The 27,488-nt window shown below is 44.1% G+C and overlaps 1 protein-coding gene across 1 annotated transcript in view; it reads right to left on the bottom strand.

Moving 5' to 3' along the window:
- Positions 1–25,921, bottom strand: part of LOC8032442 (N-acetyl-D-glucosamine kinase) — a 33,805-nt gene extending 7,884 nt beyond the window's left edge. Inside the window, exons 1-8 of the mRNA XM_029990970.3 lie at positions 25,271–25,921; positions 21,381–21,465; positions 21,229–21,327; positions 14,289–14,430; positions 8,502–8,612; positions 6,640–6,752; positions 6,423–6,510; positions 5,796–5,893 (exon numbers count right to left, since the gene is read on the bottom strand). Coding sequence (XP_029846830.2) covers positions 5,796–5,893; positions 6,423–6,510; positions 6,640–6,752; positions 8,502–8,612; positions 14,289–14,430; positions 21,229–21,327; positions 21,381–21,465; positions 25,271–25,296 — 762 coding nt within the window. The 5' untranslated portion in view covers positions 25,297–25,921. The remainder of the gene's footprint in view (positions 1–5,795; positions 5,894–6,422; positions 6,511–6,639; positions 6,753–8,501; positions 8,613–14,288; positions 14,431–21,228; positions 21,328–21,380; positions 21,466–25,270) is intronic.
- Between the last annotated feature and the right edge of the window lie 1,567 nt (positions 25,922–27,488).

The following is a 27,488-nucleotide window of genomic DNA, read 5'->3' as shown; positions in this document are numbered from 1 at the left end:
CTGCGCATGCGTACACTGCCCCTGTTGCCATTTTCGCAGGACACCGGGACGCGGTGCCCTGCGAAAATGGCGACAGCAATACTATCACCATCTATCTGCGCGCGTATTTAGTCTATTTTGACACTTTGTTTTTAATATCGGTAGTATGGGGTATAAAAAGCACCGAAAACCAATACAACGGCACGATGCCAGTGTGTTCTGACGGGCGGAGGCATGTTGGGCTGCTCTTCCTCTGCAGTTCGCAGACAATTCGCAGACAACTCCTCAGAAGGCGCTCGCTACTTGGAAAAGGTCCACTGGAGGTCAATGTCACTGTGACGTCAAAACAGAAGTAATTTTGTAAGCCTCCCTTTGGTCGGAAGGACCGCAAAGAAATATGCACCCACTGCATCTCCACAACTCGGCCCTCCCCACCAAAAAAAAGGCAAGGAAGGAAAAAAAAAAGCGGAGAGAAAGATGATATGTACGTTGCATCCACGGCTAGGTCTCAATAGACCTTTTGCGTAAACTCCAATAGGCTGTGTGCGAAGCGTGCAGTGAATTATGGTCCTGTATGCTCTTCATTGCCCCTGCAGCATCTATATATACAGGGTGTTTTTGCGAAAGCTTTAAAAAATCTCTAAAAATATGCTGTTAGAGATGAAAGCAAAGTCTTTGCGGGAGTAAACTACCAGCCTTGGTGGATGTCAAGGATTGCAAAAACATACTAATCAACAAGATAATTAACCAAAATTTTCTAATTAGTCTTTAATAAGTGAAAATAAACATATGGTTCCACTGAGAAGCTTGCTACACATTATCGAAAACCACAAAATCAACTATTTTTAGAAAGATGTAGGGCAGGAACAACATTTTCTAAAAAAAAACTTTCAGCCTTTCCACTCTGGTGAAGGGAGACCAGCGAAGCTGTACTATGGTGGGACGACCTTAAAGAAGACTTCTTGGACGACCTCAAGACGACGCCTAGAGGAAGGCATCTAGGATGACCACAAGAATGACTTCTAGAACTACCTTGAGGACAACCTCTTGGACAACCTCAAGGACAACGTCTGGGACGACCTCAAGGACGACTTCTAGGACGACGCCTAGAGAAATTCAGCCTTTCCACTCTGATGAAAACCAGAGTGGAAAGGCTAGAAAGGTTGCCACCATCTACGAGTGACGGCGGTAGCTGTCCAGTTTTGTGTCGGCATTTATTTGGCGACGGACACGAAACTAAAGAAATTAAACCTTAACAGCACCGCTCTAAAAAAAAAAAAAAAAGGCTTAGATTGGACACATTTTTAGATTTCAGTTTTTTATAGAAGCGCATCTTTGTGCCCGCGGTCCTGCTCCTCGGTGGTCGCGGCATGAAACCAGCGCCTCGCCTCCCTCGTAGGATGAAAGGAAGTATGGCACATGTGTGTTGCGCGGCTCGGCCACTGGGGAGCAAGACCCCAAACGCAGAGGCACACTCCGGTAAGAATCAAAAACCTAGAAACGCGTCCAAACCAAGTTCTTTTTTCAGAACGCCGTAAAATGCTGCCTTTGCCTTGTATCTTTCTTAAAATGCGTAGCTTAGCAAGTTTCTCAGTAGAACCATGTTTCTTTTAACTTATTAAAAAAATTAATGAGTAAAGTTTAGTTAATTACCTTGTTAGTATGTTTTTGCAATTCTTAACGTCTGCCAAGGCTAGGAGCTTGTTCCCACAGTTTCTTTTTACCTTGAACAGCATTTAGGGATTTTCTAAGTCTTTCACAGAAACATTCTGTATATACTCCATTAATTTCTCAGCTGACAGTGTGGTGGATGCTACATGCTCATTGGAACAGTCTAACATCTGTCTTTCGTCACATGATCATTCTCATGCCCATACCAAGCGCAAAGAGCGGGGTCAGCTGATGAAAGGAAGGCGGTCCATTGGTCCGGCAAGCGCATAGCTTCCACTGTGCTGTCAGCTTAGTGGTAAAGGGAGTATACCGTATAACACTGAAAAGAGAGAGGGAGAGGGCAGTGCAGTTGCCCATCTGCGAATCCTCCATTGCCTCCAAGGTCAACTCTGTTGTCTGCCACAGCTGGTTCTATACAGTCAGTCGTCAGCATTTCCTGTGGACAGTGCTGCATGCTTTGTGAAAGATCTACAGTTGAACCCGGATAATATAGAATTCAAAGGGGACCGTAAAATAGTTAGGTATACCGATAATTTGATATACAAAAATATGTTAACTTAAGCTCCAGTTGAAATTTCCGCGCGTCTCTGCTAATACCGAAGGCCACGAAAAACGTGACCTTACCAAATAAAGCCATTAAGAGCTCCTAAATACAGTAGAGCTTAGATGAAGATCACAAACACCGCCGCGTTTACGCGACGGTGGTTGCGATCGTTTACACCTGGCCACGACCTCAACACAGCGCGGGCAACAAAACATGAAATTAATTTAGAAAATAAAAGAACAGAAAGAGCAAGCCGCAAAAAAAAAAGACTCAATTCATAAAATAAAGTTAAGCAATAAAAAAAAAACGAAAAAAAAAAAGGTAAACAAAACTAAAGGCCCGTTCACACTCTTGCGACCTCTTAAAACTGGTTTCCTTAAAACCTCTTACAACGAGAGGACACACTGGTGCCATCTATTGGGTAGCAGTGTAAACTTGGTGGTCCGGCATATTTTCTATTTCTCTCACGCATTATCCTTCTTTCTTGCCTTGAAAAAACTTTTGTCAACATTATAAACAAACTTTTCTTATAGGTATTACGCACATTTGACCTCGGAAATACCGCAAAACCTTCGCTCTTGTGAAATGCAGTTCCAGGGTCACCGCATAGAAGCGCCAGAGTGCCAGTGTGTTTTCTCGTCGTAAGAAATTTTAAGAGGTTTTAACAAGTCTCGGTCTCTCTCGGTCGTACTCGGTTGCAAGAGTGTGAACGGGCCTCAAGTCGTTCAAAGTGCGATTGCTCAATTGTTATTGTCGACACACTCGACTTGACTAAGGCTTTTTTTTCTTGTTAAATTATTTTATTTTGGGGCTAAGGCGTCGCGCAGCGACAGCGGTGTTCGGGAAAAGAGCGCACGCTACCATTCCAGCAGCGAGCAACATCCTGCCCTCCCTACGCGCGCGCGCGCATGCCCTTCACCTTGCGTTTGCCATCCACCACTTTTTTTCTTTTTTTTACAACTGCTCTTTTGCTGCGTATCCCCGTGCGCGTGTGCTGGCTTGGCGGTCTATGTGCTCGCCGCGGGCGCAATCCGACCACAGGAGAAGCGACGGGCGGCCGTTTTAGTTCGCTAGGCACAAGCAAACTAATTTTAAAGCTAATTAAACAATCTTTCAATGTTCACCTGGTGGATGCATGTGGAGCCTATTTGGGAGGTAATCTAGCAACGTTGGGGAACTTGCTACGTAGTCATGGCGTAGCAATTTCCTTTGGAACAGCGCCGCTCTTTGCAGTTTTGACATTTTTCTCTTTCCTCCTCAACTCACAAATCGCGCATTGTACCAAACAGTTCAAGAAGATGGAAAGGAGGGACTCCCCTCTTTCTCGGACCCTCGTTTGTGAACCCGGACACAGCCATTGTCCCGCTAAAAGATTAGCCCGTCGTTTAAAACTCAAAGAAAAGTTGCTTTTCCTACCCCGTTCAGCCCTAAGCTGACAGTGTTGTGGAAGCTAATGCTCCTTGGGCCAGTGCTCCTTGGGCCAGCCACACGCTCGCCACCTTACGGGTACTCCGAACGGCTCGGTTGTAACTCGTTGAGGCTATTGACACCACTACAACGCTGACAACACCACCAACGGCAAAGCTCATAACCACGCCAGCATTGCTACGTCACGAATGCGGGGAATCTTTTCTTTCTGTTTTTGTTTGCGCCGGATATCCCATGATGCATCGTGCTCTCCGTTCGCTTCTCTTGGAGCGCTTGCTCGAGTGCACCATTCGGAAAGAAAAATATAGCCAGTCGTTCAAAATGCAAACGTGTGATTGTCATTTGACTCATTCCTGAATGAAATTTGAATATTTCAATATTTGTTTCCGTACCCCTTTAAGGGTGAACAGAGTATAGGTGGGGCGAGCTACAGCCCATTATGAAGAGTACATACAGCCTTTACTATCTAGCCATTCATCCATCGATCATTTTACTTCATGCTTCTCACTTCTGTCTTTAACAGTAAAGGATACTCTTTCACACTGCAATTAGTTTTCTTATTTTATACCCCCCCCACACGCACACACACACTTTCCTTTCTCCCGCTGGCATGGGGTCCCCCATCACTTTGGTGCCCCAAGGGGTCCACGACACATCAATGGTTGAAAACCACTGCCCTAGACCTAGTGTCTAAATAAAATCCAATTCACTTCATTATGTCAAAAATGCATTTTCACCCCCTAAAAATAAGAACAACATTAATGCAATATTTACTCTGCACAACGCAATACAGTTGAGCCCAGTTATATCACACCTGGGTATTGGAATTATTGTTTATATCGAACAGTCCAAACATCCCCTTGAAAATCATATGTAAAAGTATAGGAGCGTTGTTTTTCTGTATCAAACTCCCATGGCCTCCCATGGCCTCCCATGGCGGGGTCACTCGATATAGCGAACAAAGCAAGCACAGCCGCGCCGGCGGCAAGCACATAGCTCGCGTTACGAGGCTGGCAGACCGTCAAGCCAGCATACGCGCATAGGGATACGCAGCGAAAGGGCAGGAAAAGAAAGAAAAGGGGAGGATGGCAAAAGCAAGGGGAAGGGCAAAGAGTGCTTGAACGGTAGCGTGCGCTCTCTCCCCAAACACCGCTGTCGCTGCGCGACTCCTTAGCCCCAAAAGTAAAATAGGCAAAAAAAAGAAAAGTCTTTGTCGAGTGTGTTGACAACAACTGATGAGCAAGCGCACTTTGAATGCCTAATTTTTGTTTACCTTTTTCTTTTGCAGTTTTTGCACTGCCTTTTTTTTTGCCTTTCTTTTTTTGTGGCCTGGATGTAGTGAGGTTTCCTTTTTTCTTGCTTACTCAACTTTATTCCATGGATCAAGAGTTCTTTCTCATGCGGCTCACTTTTTTCGGTCTTTCATTTTTTTTTAAATATTTTTTGTGCTTTGTTGTCGGCGCTCGATCGCAAACACCATCGCGTAAACGCCGCAGTGTTTGTGATCTTTGCCAACTAAGCTCTACTGTATTTAGTGGCTTTCAGAGGCTCTATTTGGTAAGGTCTGGTTTGCTGCAATCTTCGGTATTAGCAGAGACGCGCGGAAATAAACATATTTTTGTGTATCAAATTATCGATATATTGAATTATTTTACGATCCCCTTTGAATTCAATATATCCGGGTTCGACTGTAATGAGTAGCGTATTATTTGAAACTATTGCCGTATTTACTCGAGTAATAGCCGCACTGTTTATGAAGAAAACCTGAGGGTTTGCTTTTCAGCGAAGCACGCAAATTGCCAATCACCACAATAGGCAGCATGATTCCAGCGGTTTACAGGACAGATAACGTCTTTGTGTGAAGATACCATCTGTGAAGATTGCATTTGTATGAAGAATCATGTTCTCGATCTAGTATTCGCTATGTAATTTATGCGCAACGCGATGATTGGCTGTATATATGTTTTGCGGGAAAGCAGACGCAAGGGCCTCGTTCATAAACAGTGCGGCTATTACTCGAGTAAATACGGCATTCAAAAATTCACACAACAAATCGCCCAATAATCAGATAAAAAATCTTCGTCGGTGCACAGCCCGAGTATGCAGCGATACACTTTTCAAGTGCACATGATCTACAAGCCAATCGTACCAAACGAAGGATGTGACCGCTCACCTGATCAGCATGAGGAGCGACCGCAGCCACGTGGTCTGCAAGATCCTTACCCGCCAACCGGAAGAGGTGCCGACTCAGCTGGTCTCCTTCAAGGGCCACTGACACAGTGACGTGCATTTGGAATACAAATCAGGTTAAGCTAGCAATCAGACAGCAGTGCTATTGATACTAGGGTGCCCACAACGCATGTCGGACTGGTGTGCTTAGCGTTTTACACTTTCCATGCACCGGAGTGCCTGCAAAAAGGCAGCAAGCAAACTATGTCACTGGGGCCTTCCAGATGTGGCTCAGCTCATCACAATCCTGGTGCAGTTGGTTGTATAAGTGCAGCAGACATATGGACATGGCCTGTGCCAACGTAACAACATCCAAACCTGTGACTGCTCAAGCTTCCGTCAGCCAGTCAAGGCCGGACACGGCTGAACAGGAGTCTGCCGTCTCCCAGTTCCATTGGCCAATGTGTTGGCAGTTGCCAGAACCAATGACAGTGTTGTGGCAAACTGATACAATGCGCAATTGTGACATCCCTAGGTAGAAAGCAAGTGGATGAGACACGGTAAGCACACCGAGTCAGAGGTGCATCCTAGACATGCTATCAATACTTCACTTTAAAAAAAAAATACTCACATTTTGCCAGCTTAATACAGAGTCCCGCAATGAATGACTTGTCGAAGTTAGAGTAGAAGTAAGGCAGAAGTGCAAACATGTCCTCCACCTGCAAGGAACAGGACTAACTTGAACATGGCAGCTTATATATGGCAGTCCAAAAATGCTTCCCTCTGTCTACACTAGCAATGAAGAACATATTGGTATACATCGTTTTAAGTCCTAGTTAAATGCTTACACTGAAGTGCTCCTTGACCAGTTCCCTGATCCTTTGAGCGCTCCACTTTGGTGGATGGAAGTCCTCGTCCTCACTGAGAACTGTTTTGATGGCACGTACGGAGATGGTGTAGCCTGGACCATGAAAACACGAGCGTGACACTTGTCAGAAGCGGCTTAGAGTGAGACTCTGCTCAGGAAGTTTGTTTTGTTGCTTGAACTTCAAATTTTATATTTTAATCATACTGCAGAAATGCACAAAACAATTTCAGTGTGAGTTTAGGAAGAAGGCACACAAAACTGCCTTTTCTGTGTTGCAATGTCTGACACGCTCCAATGACAGTGAGAGTTTCGGTACTGCGAAACGTTTAATGCCATCGTCAGACAATGGCAGTGCTTCTAGTTTGCACCACAATCTAAGGTTGCATGTAAAAAGGGCACTAACTGTTGTAAAGAAATCCAAGACTGAAACTTCTAAACATGATAGTTATGTTTGTTCTTAACCTTTCTTGGCAAAACTTTCTGGACACTGCAATGAGATGATCCAAAGGATTAACAGGGACCACTGCATGGTAAAAAAATAACTTTTAAATGCTACCTGGATAGGCCACATGTGTCGTAAGACGCACTTCCCCGAAAGAAAATATTAAAATCTATTAAAGGGCAACTCCGCTCAAGTCCGAAGATTTCGGGAAAAAAGTGATTTCGCACTAAAAAGCCCTAGTAAAAGACACTACGTCATTTGGTTCGCGAAAAATGGGATATATATTTTTAAATCTAATTTTAAACACGAGCAGGAATCGAAACTGAATCTTCGGCCCCGTCCAACAACGTTGGCCTCGGGCCACCAAGAACATGGCTATCACGTGGTTCGAGATGTCACGTGCTCCTCTACGCTAAGACGGGCTGGATTGGGGCGGGCGTGTACCAGGCGCAAGTGTCGTCTGCACCGCACTCTTCACCCTGTTTTGGTGTCTACGACATTCGACAATGTCTGAACAACTGCGGCATAAGTCTGTGCACATAGTGTCTATAGTGTAGACGAAACTACCGGAGACAATAATCGCAAACGGTGAGACAATGATGGCGGTTGTGACGTGAAAGACGGTGGTAACGGCGGGACTACGACGGGGCGGCTGAATGGCTCCCAAGAAGCATGCTGCGCAGGCGGGCCGAGAGGAAACGTTGCCGACGTCGTCTGTTACGCTTGCCCGAAGAACTAAAAACAAGCAAAAGGGGGCCATAGCCTTGACTGCGCTGTTGGTTGCGCCTCAATCTGCCCATTTGAGTCTGCCGATTTCGGCAACTTGGCGAATTGCAAACTTTGCCAGACTGTTTAAGAAACATTTAGACACAACTAAAATTTGACCTCCGGTCATCTTAGATGATACTGAAGAGGACTGCATTGTTTTTTTTCAAAAACAAGAATGAAGCGGAGTTGCCCTTTAATGCAATATTTACCCCGTGGGACGCATAGTTCAAAGAAATCTCATTCGCTCGTGCACGCTGGCTCAAAAATGGCTCCCATTTTGAGGCCAATGTCATAGTGACATCAGGATAGGAGCCACTCTCTCAGCCTCCCATTGGCGGGAAAAAGCATGAAGGAGAGGTACACCCGTTCCCTTGTATCGTCACACACTCTCCTCCGCGCGCTGCGAAGAGGCATAAGAGCAAAAGTGGAGAGGAAGTTGACATGTACGGCTCTGTCAAATTACGCTTCGTAGTATCAAAATCATGTTGCTCTTTTTCTTTTTAAAAAAGGCAATTAAAAAAAAATTATCTTAAAGCAACTTTTTAGACAAAGTTTACCTTTGGAAATCGTCAGAAAGCAGATATGGAAAGAAGCCTATGCTTGGATACCACCCAATATATACTATACCCAACCTGATCCTTCGTCGCCTAGGAGGTGACCCCAGCCACCACAACGGTGCACCGAATTGTCCGGGTTCACCAGCAGGCAGTTGGTGCCGGTTCCCGAGATCAAGACTACACCACCTGCAGGGCACCACACAGTGAAGCCGGAAGACTGAAGGTGTTCTATAGACTGACACGCTGTTTACAAACAAGCCCACACTTGCCCACACCAGGTGTGGGCACTACGCGTGCGCAGAAACCTAATTCGCGTGAAGTGAAACGTCTGCGCATGCGCAGTGCCGTCGACAGCGCCACCGCAGCTGCGTGACGTCAGGGCTGCATGTTGGTCTATAGTTTTTTAGAGCACAAACAAAACAGAGCCTTCAATTCCCAGATCTAGATCACTATACCCAAGCGAAAATTTCTAACTGGGACCAGTTGGCACCTCAACTGGTTTCAACTGGGACTAACTGGTACCAACTGGGAATGAACTGGGACCAATAGGAGTCCAACTGGGACCAGCTGAGGGGTCAACTGGTTTCAACCATTCCCAGTTGGGAGTCAACTGGTTTGAACCATTCCCAGTTGGGAGTCAACTGGTTTGACTCCCAGTTGGGAATGGAGTGAACTGGGACCAGTTAGGGAAGGAACTGGTTGGAGCGATTCCCAGTCGGACTTCAAATGCCTTTCCCGTTCCCAGTTCACACGGGGCAACAATTTTGACAAGTTGGGGGTGTACTGAACTTTGCTAATGAAGAAAACTAAAACACTTAAATTTTACATTTATACAAATAGGTAAATTTTTAATTACTGGGTACATTTATATATTTATAAAAATAATATAAACATTTTAATTACTGGGAACATTTATATATTTATAAAAATAATATAAACATTTTAATTAACTAAATAATTTTTTTTAATTGGAAAATATAATTAGTGACAAAACGTGTTCACCTAAATGAACATTTAGCGCATCATTAAAATATATTAAAACATTTATTAAAACACCTACCATATTTTTTTTTTCTTTTAATAAATAAATGTATCTTCTGGCCAATCAGAGCTAGCGGGCCGCCGTGGCACGCGGGTGCGGAATAGTGGTACGCGCTGTCGACAGATGGCGCTGCCTATGCTGACGCCGGAGTCGGACGGACACGGTAGAGAAGGGTCGCCATCGCCCAAGTTGGCGTCGTTATGAAAATGGCAAAACTACAGCTGCGCTTCTTTGGACCTAACTGTAAACACACCATGGTGGCGGCGGTGAACTTCGAGGATGGAAAGATGCAGTGCAGCGATCGGAGGGCACCCAGGAAAGACCGGACGCACATAGGCCGGACAGAAGAAAACGCCGCGGAGGGCACAATGGCGAAAATGGCGGGAGGTCTACCTCGAAAATGTTCGACTGTTGTGACAGAGATTGCAAGGTGGGAGCGCTACCGCATCCTATCGGGACTTCACCTGCGCAACGCGGGATCACGGGTAAGCACCTTTCTTCACGCGATGGGGAGAGAAGCTGAGGACGTCTCGACTAACACGCCAGCGGCCGATCTTTCTTCATCTCACGAATACTACCTCTGAAAAAGCGCTTCAATCGTCGCAAGCAAGTGGCTAAACCCGGAGCGTGTACGTCACCGAACCTATTACAGTTGAACCTCGATGTAACGAAGTCGGTAAAATTCGCAATTTACTTCGTTACATTGAAATTTCGCTAAATCGAAATTTGGCTTTAGCATGCGAAAAAAAATTCCGAAACATTTTACGGGTATGAAAACTCACCGAAAATGACATTTATTTAGGGGCGAAGTAGTCCGCGAGTTTTGCTTGCGCCTTGTCCGACAGTAGCAGCGGCGTCATACGGCGTTCGAGCGCCCAGAGCGCTTGCACGGCATCCTGCTGCCCATCCCTTAGCGAAAACTAATACGTTTGAAATATACCACATTCTAATATGAGTGTATTTGAAATACAATTCATAATTGTAAGTAGACGAAAAATATACCGAAAATATAAACTTCTTTTTTTGTTACTTAGTACTGAAATATACTTCTAAAAATCATTTTAAAATACCTTTACTTAAACTACATTTGAAGTTCCTTTCATGCGTTTTGAAATATGTAAATACCAAATTAATAGGCACAAAATACCTTTCACATATATTTCTTGAAATATTTATTTAATTCATGCAAAATATACTCCAACCCTAAAAAAATGGAGCAATCAAGAATACGTGCAGAATACTCTTAAAATACCTGAAAATCGTAAATACTGTTGTGTTATACTCTAAGTACCTTTTTACTGCAATACTTTGGTAGTTTGACTTAAACTACCAAAATATTTAAAAGCTCCCCTTCTGAAGTTCACTTCAAGCAGATATGGAGTACACTGAAGCGCCTAAATACATTTGATTAGTTTGGCAATTGTATTGCGCAGCATCGCACTGATAAATCAGCCCAGTTTATGTTATTGTTTCCTTTTTTCTATCAAGAACACACCTGATCAGTTAATTGCACACCAATCACAAACGGGGTTCGGGAACTACAACCACAACATTTGGTGATGCTGGAAAGCTTCAGCAGGTGCTGTGAACAGATACGTTTGGCGTGGTTTTGTTAGCACAATGTTAGTTCACTGAACGTGTATACTCACCATTGTACGTGATGTGAATAGTGACTTTAATACAGTGACATTAACTACCATATTAAATAGTCAACTACTAAAAAGGAAAGGCAAAACAACTACTGTAAAATATTTATTTTTCGCGGGCTCAATATTTCGCGATTTAGGTCAAAGTTGGAGTTTTGGAATAATTCGCAAATTCTAATTTTCGCGACGCGCTGGGATCGCAATATAGATTTTAATGTTTTTACATTTTGCCGAAATTGTTCACAGGACCTATTTTTCGGAATTGTAGGCGATTCGCCAACTTTGCGAGAATTAGGTCCTCACGAAAATAAAGTCGTTTACAGTATTTTAAAGTGAAGAAACTGCCTTGATTCGCTTCGCCCTGAGTGGTGCTACGCAGAGAAGCAATAACATGTATTTTATGAGCCGTTTGTGTGGATATTGTTTTAGGGCTGTGCCGAATTGTTATTAGTTGTACCAATGCCTTTTAGTAAGAGATATCGTCCACGAACTTCAAAACACTGTTTCCCCCTTGACAGACTCCCGAGGAGAAGATCGAATACATGTAACCTTAATAAGCGCAGAGGTGGTCACCGAAAAAATTATTACCTTCAATATGTAGGCTATATAAGGCTCTAGAGCAGTCGACGGGAGTGTGAATGAGCTCTTCAGTGCGTCATGGTGTTTGTGTTTGTGTTCGTTTCTAATGTGGCTTTGTGAGATGTATTTAGTAGTGCCTTCAAATACCACAGGGACACCATTTTTTGACAAAATCGAAAATAAAAAAAAATTGTGTAACCGGTTTTTAATTCACAAATGGCATCTTGAGTGTGAAGGAATAATATTTTTGGTATATCTAAAATATTTTTTGATTCATATTTATAATGTATTTTGAATACATTACGCGCGTATTTCGAATGCGGCCAAAATAATACAGAATAAATACAAAATGAATATTCGTACTAAATATATTTCAACTTCGTTTGAAGTACGGCCTCTTTTTGCTAAGGGATGCGACGCCGTGTACCTCCTCAGTACGTCCATTGCGTCGAGCACTTCCCGAGTGCTCGTGATCTCGGCAGTTTCTTCAGGATGGCGTCCAAAACGTTTGCTTTCTCATCCAAAGAAAGAACTTTACGTTTCCTTATGGCAGCAAGCACGTAAGTGAACCGCCCGGTTAAAAAATAAAGCTGTTTAGTTTAGGCAGTTTAGGCGGTGCCAATGTTTCCAACCTACACAGCACTCTTCACCGCACAGTTTACTTGCCCCCTTGCCACCCTTGCGCCCACAGTGATGCTTGCGCCGCTTGCGCCCACGCTCGCAAGACGATAATCGGTCTTTTCGGTCTTCTCCTAGATGGCACTGCCCGTGCGGTCGCGCCATCACGTCGCTCCCCCGCTGAAGTTGGCTCCCGCGCTACCCGCGGTGCAGTGGAGTGGACTATGGTTATCAGTGAATGTCAGTGGTGATGCTGGTATGCCGTGTTAACTTTTTGCTCGGCATTTTCTGGCCAACCTCGCGGAATCCGCTTTGCCGCATGCCTCGCCGGTGCTACCGGCGCCGCATCCTCGGGCAGCCTGGGAACGTTGGAAGGCCTGTCCCCGTTAAGTAACCTATCAAGCGCTCGCGTTTGCGCATAATTTTTTTTTTAACCACAATTTTTTTGCGAAGTTGTTTTTTAGAGTTGATTTATTTATTGCCTTCTATGGCAATGGCACTTCGATATAGACTTAGACTTCGTTATATAGAGACTAAAAATACATGGGGTCTATGGGCAAGAAATTATGAAAAATAAAATACTTCGTTAAATCGAAGATTTCGTTACATTGAAGTTCGTTATATCGAGGTTCGACTGTATTTAGTTTCATTCTCCAAGTTTTTGACAATAAAGTCTTGTCAACCTTCCATTTTGTGTCGTGCTTCATTGTTGCTGGAGTTGGTACGCAGCGGTAACTGGGACCAACTCCAACTGGGACCAGTTGTAACTGGGACCAATTCCAGCTGGGACCAACTCCAACTGGGACCAGTTGCAACTGGGAATTGTTCCATAAACCAGTTGCAACTGGGACCAGTTGAAAATTTTCGCCTGGGTAGTTGTTTATTAGACGTTCCAAGAAACAGTGATTCCTACGTCTATAGTGTTTACGAGCTGTGCACTTGGGAGTATAATTACCGTAAAGTTCCGAAAGAATGCCCACTCAAAATGAAGAGATAAATGGTAAAAAACATGGAGTGGGCTATCTTTGGGAATGCCACACCAAAACTTTATCAAAAATTAATGATAAACACTGGGGTACCCACTACAAACCACGTGACACGGGACCTGATACTCTAGATCGCGGACACCGCAAATTCTAGTTTCACGATGCGATAAACACACGAGAATTCGCTACAAACTCCCGTGTCACGGAAAAAGATACCGCGAGTTCCAGACGCAGCAGATTCGCGCCTTACCATGCGAAGGACCCGCCGAGAGCTTGTATCTAAAGGGAACGAATACTGTGAATCGCCGATGCAGCACATTCAAGTTTTATGGTGCAATGAACACGCGGGAACTCGCTACAAACTTGCTTGTCACGGGAACCAATATTGCGCGGGCAGATCGCGGACAAAAACGCGGGAGTCCGCTACAAACTCGTGTCTGGGGAACACACACCGCAGATCGCGGACGCAGCAGATTAGCATTTCACGACGCAATATACACGCGAAAACAACTCGCGTGTTATGGGAGGCGATATCGTGCTCGCAGATCGCAAACAAAAACGCAGGAACCCGCCATGAACTCCCTTATCAGACTTCCCGGTATCAGGTGCGATTCCCGTCGGACATTGCGTGACGTCCGACGGGAATCGGGGGGGTGGGCGATGTTTCGGAATTTTTATGTTGCAGAAAAACGGGATGGGCGATCTCTCGGGGGCGGGCATTCTTTCGGAACTTTACGTAATAACATTTTATGTTTTTTTTGTTGTTGTTTTTTTCGCATAAATTATGTATTTACATTTAGAGAGGTTTTTAGTTGCTTTTCTTTTTTCTACTTTTGAGCGTTATCAAAAGCATATACTACATACATTTCCAACTATGATAATGCCAATGTTCAGATGCAAACGCTATAGGAAAAGGAATGAAAAAAAAAATGCTTAAAGGATTTTTGTTTCCAATTACCGTGGCAGACTTGTTTGCTTGACGCTCACTCACCATTTGGGGCGACGGTCTTTAATGCACCGATAACGTCACTTTGCACCACAACTGTCTTGGCAATGTCGGGATGTTCTTCCATAAATGCTTTTTCCAAAGCTCGGTTGCTCGTTTCCTGCTCGCAGCCACTCATGCAGAGACTCTGTGGGGTAGAAACAAGCATAACTGTATGCAGGTGCCTGGAAAATAAGATATATTTTCTTCTCAAAAGAACAGTCTGGCCGTAGAAAGAAAGGTTGCCTTCGTTTTGAGTGAAAGCCGCAGGCTCAGACACTCGGCAGGAGCTCTCACAGCAAACTAAAACGAACACTTCAGTCTTGAAAAGTAGGGAGAGAAGGGGCAACAAATTTGGAAATTGATATCCCCACACCGCCCCCCTCTGCAAGATAAAAGTGTTCATGTCAATGCAGCTTGCCTGCACCCATCCTTAAAGGGATACTGAACTCCCCAAAAACATTGTTTAAGTGCCTAAATGGGACACATATATGTCACAAAATAAGCTTCCCAGAAAAAAAAACAAAAAAAGGGACATTTTAGTGCAATACATTTACCTATGTCGAGAGACTCATCTTGAGTTAGAACAAAATCCGAAACACGCTCCTATTTCGGAGTCAGCATCTCAGACTCCAGATAGTGATGGTAGCAAAAACAAATTTGAAGAGGGTGCAGGAAATTGGTGCTCTTCAGAGTTCCTTGCACTCTTGGGAACCCATTGGATCCGCACCACCGCTCATCATTCCTCAGTCAATGGCCTGGTGGAGCAAATGCACCAACACCTGAAGGCCGTCATCACCGCATATGGTGAGGGCTCACGCCGGACCAAAGTATACTGCCACTAATGATGCAAAACTATCGAAAAATTTACTATCAATAGTATTGATAGTCTTTCCAAAACTATTGATAGAGTCAAAAACTACCAATATATGGACTATCAATACTATCGAAAGTCAGCTTTCAGAAAACTATCTAGCGTTGCAAAATTGAAGCACTACCCGAAAAAGAAATGATGATCAATATGTACGGGCAGAAAAACATGTGGTTGTAGGAAAAACAGAAATTGAAAGGAAACAAAACATATGCCTGAAACCGAAAGCGGGCAAAAATGGGACCCGCTTTTCCCATTGAAATTTTCGGAAAATCACCAAAAAAACTTTGAATAAAATATAGGTTCATGATGAAACCACGCATATTTTATTTTAGCGGTGAAAAAAGCCCTGTAAAGATTTTTTCGAAACACCCTGTATTAAGTGTTTTTATTGCTCTTACAATCATCTTTTATTTTCAGGTACCAAAAATAAGAAATCGCGTTAATTATTTTGGACACGAGTAAAAAAAAAAAAAAGAATCTAGATTAACATACAACATGTCATGCTTATGCGACTCATCATCCATTTATTTACCTCAATCACATGTATTTTATCTGAATCGAAAGGTTGTCACGAAGTAAGGTAGGTTGCCTAAAGTACCCGTGATTGGTAGAACTTTGCGTGGCAGTATTAAACGTTGAATCGTACTGGTGCTCTCGAATTAAAGAATTAATAACAGTGCATAAAATCGTGGGATGGCACCTGATCATCATATTCATCATGAAATATAGTTTAGGAAAGACATTTCACAATACAGTCAAACCCGTTAATAACAAACAGCAGGAAACGCTACGATCAGTTCGATATAGCAAGTAATTCAATATAGCAAAAACCATTTACAACGAACTTCCACGATGCGTTCATTGTAAGCAGAGTTTGTTCTTTTAGCTTATCTCCCCTTCCAAATCGCTTCTCCTCGTGGGCAACCATTTTGGGATGAAAAGTTTTTTTTTTTTTTCTGTGCGTGCACGCAGAGTGTATTTTTTTAGCGTTCTGCCATCTGAATTGCTTCTCTTCGCTCTATTTTGTTCGCAACTTGAGCTTTTGGAATTTTCTGTCTTTCTTCTTTCCTACTTTTTTTTTTTTTTTTGGGGGGGGGGAAACAGGTTAGAAGACGATTGTTTGCACGTTTTTGGAAGCCTTCCCGGGGGGAAAAGTTTGATATAGCCAATATGTTGTTCGTTATAAAAAATACTTTTTACATGCATTTTTATTTGCATAGTTTGTGAGTTCAATATCGACAATAATTCGCGTTACGTGGGTTCGTTCTAAACGGGTTTCCCTGTATATATGTAGGGTTGTTCGTTTTGGGGTAAAACTCTATTTTACCCGATTTTTACACCCCGAACATGTTTCAGGAGAATCGGGTTAAACCCGATTTCTCCCCGAATTCGAAAACCACATAACCAACCCATTTATTTTTACGCCGCACAAAGTTTGCGGTGCTCACATGCTATCTACCCTACCTTGGGACAACAGTGGCTCATAGTTCATTTCACAAGCTGTGTGCAGCACTGTTCTCAAACAACCGCCCAACGAGCGCGCCTAATTCATTGTGACATTCTACAGAGGCCGGCTGAAGAAAAGTGACAACAGGCGTTCGGGCCTCGGAGGGACATTTCCGTCTTTCCGCTGTGCAGGTGGAACCGCCTCGGCACGGCATGTAGCTTTGGCCCTGCTGCACGGAGCTTGTGAAGTGCACTACCAATTCCCCTTTCACCGCTGTTAGGTGTCGACGCACAGCAGGGTCTCTCGGGTAGCATGGCCATCTCGCTGGCGGTTTACCTTTCTCACGAACAATGTCCGAGCCAGTCAGTCGCGTAAACAGATCGGGACAACTTAACAGGTTTATTTCATAGCAAAATATCTGATCAAAGACGACCGTCCCTCAAACGGTCAGGGTTATGTTGACACCTGAGGGAGAGGAGGATTCCGTGGGAGATGCCTCCATTGAAACGACCGATGGCAATCGGAGCTGGAAAACCCTGATGTCCCCCTGATTACCAGCTTGAAACAGATCCCTAATTTTAACACGTTAGCATTGAAAAGCTCGTAATACCCTGCGAAAAAAAAAGAATGTATTACAGAGTACATTTGTAAATTTAACCCGAAAAAACCCAAATTTCAGAATGTTTCCACAAAAAACCCGATTTTTACCCCCCGAATTTAAAAAAAATATAAAAACCCGAAAACGAACAACCCTATATATATGATGACCACGCCGCAACTGAGCTAAAAGCAATAACACTTTCAAAATGTCACAAAGGTGTTAGGACAAGCCCTTTCAGTCTACCTCTTATACCTTATATTCCTGATGGACTCCCCCCTCCGTCTGGGGTTGTCGATTCAATAATTATATTTGCGCCACTTGTTAACACTGATTCACCAAAAAACGGTGAAGTATAAACAAAAGGCGGAGGTGGTCGAAGCTTTGGGAATAACTCGAGAATGATACTCCTGTGAGACTTAGAGTGGCTGCCAACGTTCGGCTGTCCCTTTCTTTCTTTTCTTTTTAGGTGACCCTCCCATGCACACTTCTAGTTATGTATCGTCGGATTAATAGGTCACATTTAGGCCTTTCAATGCTTCTATTGTCGGGGACAACTTTCTAAGCCAATTTAGCAACAACGAAAATATGTTTCGGTGCCTCAACGTAAGATGGGTTGTGCAACAATTTTCATACATTCAGTAAAAGCCGCTACGAACTAATCCCCGACGTTGATAACTTGCAAAAACTCCCATTAGTTTTCCTCTCCTCTCAATGGCAGACGCATAAAAAATAAAGGAAAGAAATAACTTTGCCCCCTCAAATTGCAATTAGAACAAGTGACCATGTGATCCGACGCTAATTATATACCGTCAGTATGTGGCAAAGCATAGAGCATGGGCTGAGCTTCAGACATTGTTAGAATTAGGCTAGTCTCGTCTTTGACTGAACACAAGCCATTACCCCAATGTTTGGCGCTGCTCATTGTCATGAACCCGAGCACCCGACTCGGGCTCATGACAATCGAGTATGTCGCGGTGCAAAGTCCTGATGTCATCTGACATCAGGGTGTCAACAATGCTAATATCTAGTTAAGTTCTAAATTTAAATCGATTTGACGCAGTGATCGACTTACGCGACTATGCCACGAGGCCAAGCAACATGACATTACTTGAGAGCATGTCTTGACACTACTACAGTATGTCACGTAAATATGTGACACATGATTAATCATAGTGCCAATACAAAAGCACAACGAAAACCCACAATTTCTCATACATTGCAATTCTGCATATGACATTTGATCAATACATATATAAGTATACAGCTGCCAATTTTTTTTTATTCTCAAATAATCACTTTGTGATAGTACTAACAAAAAAATAAAAGATATTGCAGTGAACCGTTTTTGAACTGGTTACCATTGTATTTTTTTACGGTTCAGTTCGGGTTTAGTTCCAAAATGGTGTCGAAGCTTTCGGTTCGGTTCAGTTCTGATTCGGCTCCAGTTCTCGGTTCGGTTCCGGTTCGACACTCTGCTTGCAGCACTCTCAGACATGTTCTGAAGGAACGAAGTGCATCTTATCCATGGCCTCAGAGATCCCGAAGTGCGCATGTCGGGATCTCAGAGGCCATGTCTTATCACTGGCGAGCTGTCCCAGAAATGACTTTGCGGCAGCACGTGCTTGAATTAATCTTCGGGGACTACTCCAACGTGAAGCCTTGTCTCGGACAGCACGCCAGTGATAAGGTGGACTTTGCTCCATCAGTGCACGTCTGAGAGCGCTGGAAGCGCGACGCGCAGGCGCGTTGTCACGTGGTCTTTTTTTATATTTTGTAGCCTTTCTTTTTAGTTTAATAAAAAGAAGCGCACAAAGTGTATCATGTAGGAAACACCTTAATTGAGACTTTCTCAATCCGCTCTACAACTTTTCAGTTCACATCTCGGCTCTTAAAGAGACACTGACACCCCCCAATTTTTTATTTTTTTTTTCATGTTTTGCCAGGCGCTTTATTATGGTGTCGGAGGACTACCCAATTAATATTTTGCAACTGAGTATCGTATATTTTTAATAAAGCCAAAAGATGCAACTGCTCGAAACCGAAACTGAAACCCGCGCACGGAGGTCGGAGAAGTGGAGAGGAGAGAGTGGAGTGGCGGAAGTCACGTGGCTACACCCAACCGCGCGCTTTTTTTTTTTGTAGCGTGAGCTACACTGGCCGAGGTTGAGCAGTTTCACGTGGCTCGCATAATGAGCCGTGCTCCATGCTGCGCATGAGCAAGGAGCAGTGACGTCACACGGCGCACAGATGGCGCGCCGGAGCCGTGCCCGCTTCGCCGATCTGCGCATTCCAGAGGAGTGACGTCATAGCCGCGGCAAACGCACTGGCGCCGTCGCGTGCCCAGCTGTGCGCCTCCGCTGCGCAGTAGCCAAGTCTGACGCTGCACCGGAGCCGCTTGATAGCGCCTCTCATTTTGTGCGCATAAGCTCACGCTACGTATATCCTGGCATAGCCGAGCTAAGCCACCGCAATTATTTTTTTTCCCTCTCTGCGTAGCAGACGACATGCGTGGCGGCGTAGCGGAACTGTTTGTCGTGCAATTCTTTTGCAGTTATGTTTGTTCCACTCGCTGTTCTGTGCTTCAAGAAGAGTTGTTTTGTACATTGAGGAGTTGGAGATGAGTAGTGAGTGCCCGTGGTGAATTTCAGTGTTCGGCTCCGAAAAGAATATACCCAAGATGTTGCGTGAAGAGCTGGCTCACATGTCCTGCGTCCGAAAAAAAGTGGCATTGTGCAACAGAGTTTCCGAAAGATCAACGGGATTGGGACCAAAGGCTGGCTGCGATTCCTGTAGAACATTTACGGGCACCTCGGAAAGCGGACGCTACCCAATTTATGTGCTCCTTGTATTTTGTGGAAAGTGATTATATTGACTTTGCAGGTGTCAAAAAGGAAATCCCATTCCATTTAGTTCAGCAACGTTTCGTCCACAACATTTGTTTGTTATTTTTCTTGTTTGTTTCTTCAGTGACAATTGTAAAAAAAAAGAAATGTAAATATCGCAAAATGTTTGAAAAAAAAAAAGGTACGCTTTCACTGGGGATTGAACCCGGTCCTGCCGCGTGTGAAGCGGACGTCTTTCGTCTGAGCTACTAGGGGAACTCTTGCCTCAGTAATAATGCAGCCGGTAAACTGTAAGTTGGAAAGTTTGCTGCCGATTTTCCTCCAACAAAAGCACTCTCGGGTCGAAGTTGGGAAGCACCACGCATTGGCATCATTCGCACCTAGTAAAGAAATCGTACGAGTGCATATTCAACTCGAAGTACACACTTCGTGCTTGACGTTTGCGCGAGCGATGTCTTCTAGCCACGAGAAGGGAGCGACGGCTCGGCGACATTTTCGTGCAGGTAGAGCGTTCAGTGCGCGCTCCATTCATAAAATGTTCCGAGCACAGTCTAGAGGATGACGTTGGGGAAAAGTTTTTTCGGTTTATGGACGCAACCCACTGCAGCCGGAGATTGGGGTCATGGGGAAAACGATGCAGCTTAAAGACATTGCAGCCACACTTGCGGAATTCCGTGCAAGCTACATAGGTCCTCGGACAGTATTAAACGCTTTCTGTTGTTATTCATGCACCCTATAACCCAGCAATGGTGTCCCGATGACCGGGGGGCTGTCGCCATCAAGGCCCGTGGCTCAAATTAAGTTTGGGAGTTTAAAACGGAGAAGAAAGCGCGAATGAAGTTCGGGCAATGTATACACCCAACACCGGCGAAGCCTCTCAACCGGGACTTTCTCTCTTTCTTTTGCACAAGCAAAGGGGGAAAGCGCCGGTGGCCCTTTCCCCTTTTCTCTCTCACCCTTTTTTAATAAAACGATCTATATATAATTATACCCCCTCCCCTAATTACAAATGCTTCAAAACCTAAAACTTTGGATGTTTTCTGTGCCCATTACTTCATACATAGTCATTAATTTGCATGGTGTTTGTTGTCCCACTTCTTTCATGACAAATAAATAAACAAATGGCATCTCCACCAGGATTGGATTAACAAATCAGAGAGGTGCAAGAAGGAACACCTTACCAGGCATTCAAGCTGACTGCTGGGATCCAATCCTGCATTCTTCTTGGCATCCACGACAAGTTTGTGAACCCGTTTTCGACACTCCTCCATTCCAACCAACTGAAACGAGTGTTGGGGTAATTGGCTGCTTTTAGGTAACTTTCAGAGCTCACCCAGTGGTTCATGGCCTTGCCATCCGCCCAGGCTAAGACACTGCCACCCTCATCCAGCAACACCACCTTAGAGAAGGATGCACCGCTGCAACAAGAAAAGAACAAACTTGCATAAAAGCACATCTTCCCAAGTTGGAACAATTCAAGACAGGAATTATAACACTAATATTTTTCGCTTAAAAATAGGAAGGACTGCTGCAAATCAAAGCATCCATTATTGGATCTGACAATAGGTTTACCAAGATAGGATAAAACCCAATTTTTCTTTCGACACATGGACAGAAAAAGATTTTCTTTTCTAACCTAATCAAGTCTCAGGTTTTCATTGTGTGTAATATATTTTATAGTTTTTTTTGTTTTTGTTTTTTTGTGATGTGCTATTTATTCGCTTTTTGAATTTGGCACTTCTCACCCTTGACCTTGCAGGGCACTGCAGTTGCAATTTAACACACAAATAGCGCAACGAATGAAGATGAGCAGGAGCACATGTCCTGTCTTCCCTTCTGCTGTGATTGTGTTTCGTAACGATCAACCAACTCGCCCACCAGATTATTTTGCCACTACAGTTACATTATCTGTTGCTTTTTGTTTTTTTATTTGCTTTTCTGACAGATTAAGGTCACTCTGCAAGAGGAATATGAGGAAGACGTTCTACTTGATTCATGACTCAAAGCAACGAGTTTGCTGAAGACTGGAAAAGAAAAGGCACATCTTTTGAGATTCACACTGAGTTTGATTGCTGTCACTGTTGTACACAATACAAACATCTATTAGGAAGACTTGGAGGGTGAGTGACCACTTTTATGCAAAGCACTTTTCAAATTTGTGAACCGGTATCATCAGCAGGTAAGCCCTCAAAATTTCTGAACACAAAAAGGTACCGGGCTCCTTTTGTAAAAGAGAGATAGCCCACCTAACATACCAAGAGCATATTGGCTGAAAATATGAAGCGGGCTCCCTTTCGTTGTATAATCAAGAAAAGTTGTAAAGTGCTATTTTTAGATTGTGTCCCTTCCAAGCTTGTTATAATGGCGAGGGGCAATGAAGCAAAGATGATTGTACTTCCCAGTCAGCAACGCTCGCTTATATCCCGCCATAGCGAACCAGCCGCATTTACGCCGAGGCCCATCATTGATCCCAACACTATCTATTACTATGAGTGGGCTATCTTTCGGTGTTTAAAAATATATAGCAAATCAAACCAAAACTAGAGGTGGGCTGTTATTCGGGGGTGGGGCATCTTTCGGGATTTTACGGTAGGTCTCATAAAATGCACATAATGCACCTCCTTTAGCAATGCCTGACGAGGGCCGATTTCCACTTTTATGTACCGGGTGTCCCAAATAGCGGCCAGGTTCTTTAAATCAACCAAAAAATTTAATTTCTTAACCTATCGCGCTACGATTTTGGGCAGCGCTGCTCACAGGTGGTGCATTTTTTCTATAAAATTTGTGAAGAGCAAAATTACCCGAGGAAAAAGAAAAAAAAGAAAAAGGCTTAGCTCCTATGGAAATGCAGCGAAGTCACCGGTTTTCAAACAATAGGGCGCCCTTTTGATTGAAGATCGGTGGCCTCACTGGGTTTCTATAGGAGTTAAGCCTTTTTCTTTCTTTACTTTTTCCTCGGGTTAAATTCGCTCCTTGCAAATTTTACAAAAAAAAAAAAAAAAAGCACCATCTGTGGACAACGCTGCACAAAATTGTAGCGCGATAGGTTAAGAAACCGAATTTTGCGGTCGATTTAAAGCGCCTGGCCGCTATTTGGGACACCTGGTATTTTTTCAGCGATCCCGAACTTCGCTGTAACCTAATGCAGCACGTGGTGGATGCCGCAATTGTGAATTAAAAAGTCTGCTCATTTTGTGTCACAGATTAGAAATTGAACTGATAAGGGTAATTCCAGTGTCAGCCAGCCCATATTTTTTGGAGGCTAATGGCCAGCATTAACACTGCTTTATAAGGTGACATCCTGCGTATAATAACACATCCATTTCTATTTCTTTTTAATATTTCATACATTAGTGAGGAAATGGTAAATTTCAGTAATGCATTTTTGTGAGACATTTCAGCTGGCTATACTCCTAATCGCCTTTCTATGTGGTCCGTTTGATATTGATTTTATTTTCAGGCATGTGTTGGAAACAAATACCTGATCGCAAGATAACACAAAATGGACACGGAACATGAACAGCGAACGGTTAGATATGAAATGCACATAATGCCCATACAAAACAATCGTTAAGATTTTGTGTTTCCGGATAAATAAACAAAACGAAAAACAGAAAAACACTTGGCCGTAAAGTATTTTTCAATTCAGATTTATATGAAAATCTCAAAATTTTAAGGTCACAATGAAACAAAGGAATAAAAAAAATATAGAGCACAGGGTCAATGGTCCTGAGGAGAGGCCACTCCAGTTTCCTTTAAAATCTCGGACTATGGGGGTATTTAGTGGACATCATATTCGAGGGTGCTGTTTAAAGCGCATACTCATAACGAGCTCATGTTACTAGGCTGCTAAGGCTGGCAATCTTGATGGTGTGGACAGCACGTTGCAAAAGACCTGTGGAAGCTTGCCCGCAGCATACACTCAGCAGTCACGCACACAACTATGGCCGCCAGTTAATAGGGCATTCACTGTTTACCTCGCCAAGGTTTGCTCAGGATAACGGATCATCGTACCTCCGGATCACATCAAAACCACTGTTCTGGTTTCCAGTTTCAACCATATACTGTAAACGACTACATTTAAAGGCTCAATATTTTGCAAACATTACGAGGTCCGCATTTCGGGAATATTTTGTGGACACAAAGTTTTGCAATTTGGAGTCATATAGGCTGTGTATGTTTGGTACCATGAGGCGGTATATTCGCATGATAAATTTTTCAAAGTATTTTTCAAGTCACAACATTAAAAAAAAATAAAAAATTAGGCTTTCACAAAGATTGAGTCCTTTACAGTAGTACTATTTCTGCTTTTTTGAGGAACCAAGAAAGGAGGGGAGGTGGTTTTCTAAGAGTGGCTATGAACCCATAAATTTCATAGTGGGGAGTGGGGAGAGCAGCTGAAGATTTCTATACATTACTTCCTTCAGCACTCCACCCTAGTTATGCAGCCACAAAGTGAAGTGGTGGAGTGGGATGGAAATATACGAGCTTCCCAAGGACTATGTTCAGGGGTTGAGATTTTTAAGTATCATTTGTTGATGCACTGTCAGTGCAGGGGCACCAATGCCAAAGAGATATCCGATACGGGCGAGTTCTTACGAATTTAAGGTATACATTTGTGTCCAGATACTACTTTGGATTTTAAATTTTAGAAACTTGAGAATCAGAATTTAAATTTTAATTTCGGAGAATCGGGAATTCAACAAAAATGAACTCCGATAAACCCTGAATTTTCGGCAAAAAAAACAAAAAAACTAACAAAACACACTTGAAAAAAAGGAAACAATTAACCAGCGAATCAGTGGGGCAAAATACGAAAGACCTGTGTGGTCTTGTCTACTTTTTCTATGTTTATTTACGTACTTTTCGAGAAAATGAAGTTACAAGGAGCAGACGACAAGACTGCGCGTCAGCAGAAGCTCCGAAAAAGTTTCAAAGGGTGGACAATCGCGCGCCGCGTCAGCGAAAACGTGCGATGGAACGTGCCAGTATGCAAAATGCGGCGCAGATCACTAGCAATAATTAATCGAACGTATTTAAAGCGTCCGAGACGGATAAACCCGGTCCACAAAAAAAGTTTCACGGGTATGGTCGAAGGGGTGGTAGTCCGCTCGGAATTTATTTAGAGCGACTGGCATACGTCCGCGAAGGCGCCCCGCTGATGGACGCCGCTACATAGAAGCAGGACCGTGCACCCGTTACGATAGAAAATAAACAACGTACCCTTCCACGCCGCCGAAGACTTTCATCGCGCCACCTGAACCTCGACACGCCGAAACGTACTATCTGGAACGTCTGAACTCTTTTTAGCACAGCGGTATCGAGCTCAAACCAGATTGCCACGCAACAACTCTACGCCCACAATACGGTGTGGTAAATAAAAAAAAGAAAAAAAAAAGAAGTCGATACAAAATTTTAGGGAAGGAAAAAAGAAAACGAAACGACACGAAAGAGATAGCCTCGAACACGATGATCCCCCTTTTTTTTTATCCAGCCTCCCGCGCCTGCCGTCTGACTTTACCTCCTGCTCACGAACGTATCGCGAGCAGCTGGCGGTGCATTATCAGGTACTGTATTGCCAGCAATGCGACGGACAGGTAGAGGCAACGGCTACCCCTTTCGAAAGGCATTACCGCGGAACCTCCTCATCCAATACTCGTTTCGTTAAATTACTCCTCTTCGGTTCGAAGTAAACGGGGTATGCCGCTGGCAGAAGTACGAGAGCACAGGCGACGCATTGGATAACAGTGGTACGATTAACAAACAGCCTATCCGACCCACTGTGATCCGGCCTATCCTTGATTAACAGCATATTAACAAAGACCACAAACACCGAACCATAGAGTTATTATAACTGTTATAACTCTGATTGGTACAGACAGATGGATAGAAGGATAGATATTGGCTGTTCTCTTTATACCGGGCGGTAGCTTGCGCCACCTAGCCTTAAATTAATTCAAAAATGTGTTTTCTTTTTTTTTTTTTTATTAACATGCCTAGATCTTTGCCTTTACGTTCGCCTCCCCTCCGGTTCTATCCCATCCAGGAGTAGCCTGGTATGTACGGTGGTTCCTCCCCATCTCTAAGGTGCGTTTTGTGAAATTTTCAGTCTCTAATTGTTCACCAATCTCCCCCCACTTTATTTTGTTTCAGCCTCCCTGCATGTTTATGCACCCTATATTGAGTTCATTCTTTCTCTTCTTTGCGGGGCCTCCCTCCTGCTCCTGCGGTACTCACACCCAGAAGCTTCTCCAGACTCTGGTACCGGTGCATATGGCACTGGTACTACACGCACCGGCTCAACAGGTTTTCCCAATATGTTGCCATCAACGTTACTAGAACCGCTCAGTTGGGAAACTGCCATAGAGACTGCTCGGAAAAAGTGGCCCAAGTGGCCCCAATCTCTCCACCAGAACCGAGCTAATGGCGAACACAACGCCGCCATTTCTCCCGTAGCGGCCACTCGAGGAGCTGCACTTTACTTCTATTTTGGCTTTAATCGGCCCTTTTGGCGCCGAAACAGATACAGCGGAAGAGGTTACAGGGGTGCCACCCCCGTCTCCCCAGCGGACGCGCCGAAATGCACCTAGGTCGGGACGCGCTACCTGAAAGGACCGCTGAGGCATGGTTGTATAAAAACGATAGGATTATAAAAACATCACGCGCCCTTTATTTTGTACTAAACTCCAAAATATTTCATACAAAAAGAGTCGTTTCCGTTTGTTTTTACGCAAAAACATGCTTTCTAAAAGCTCAAGGTGACCACAGTACAGACAAATGATAAAGAGTGGCGCTGTTGTCGTATTTAGCTCGGTCTCGGTGGACGCCAACGGCCCAGGTTTCGACGGCGAGTTTCCCAACTGAGTGTTCTAGTAACGTTGGTTGCCATGGAGCCTAAGGTGCTCTGCACACTTATTAAACTTATTAATGCGAAAGCATTAACTGTCCCATGGAGCGAGCTGACGTCATCAGTTTGAAGCGCGAAAACGGCACCTAGTTTCCGCGATCCCAATAGGACCGAAGTAAAGCTGGTGGATTTCCCCTTTGGTTCCAATTAATGGCTGGCGCGCGTCGACGGGGCTCCCATTGGCCGCTGCGCTCGTTAGTTCCACGACCGCTCACGCCATGGCGCTTCGTGTCCATGAGCGCGCGTTTAACGCGTACCCAGGGGAGCACGCGCGCTGACCGGCGACGAAAAGTACGCAGCAGACGAAAAAAAAGAGCGGACGAACGGCTTGCATGCTTTCGCATTCCCAACTCATGAGACATGCTTAGGTATACCTCGAGCTTTTCCCTCCCAATCGGTCGATTTTTGCACTAAGGCTCCGATTCCACCACCTCTTCTTTGTCCCTTTGTTCTATTGCACCCTCCCACACGTAGGGTTAATGGATGGCTGCTCTGCATCTCCAAGATGTGTTTCTACAGATCCGGGCACACTGA

This window comes from Ixodes scapularis, unplaced genomic scaffold, assembly GCF_016920785.2.
Source record: "Ixodes scapularis isolate PalLabHiFi unplaced genomic scaffold, ASM1692078v2 PGA_scaffold9__187_contigs__length_104089568, whole genome shotgun sequence".
In the NCBI taxonomy this organism is placed as follows: Eukaryota; Metazoa; Arthropoda; class Arachnida; order Ixodida; family Ixodidae; genus Ixodes; species Ixodes scapularis.
This window is presented reverse-complemented; position numbering and strand designations above follow the sequence as displayed.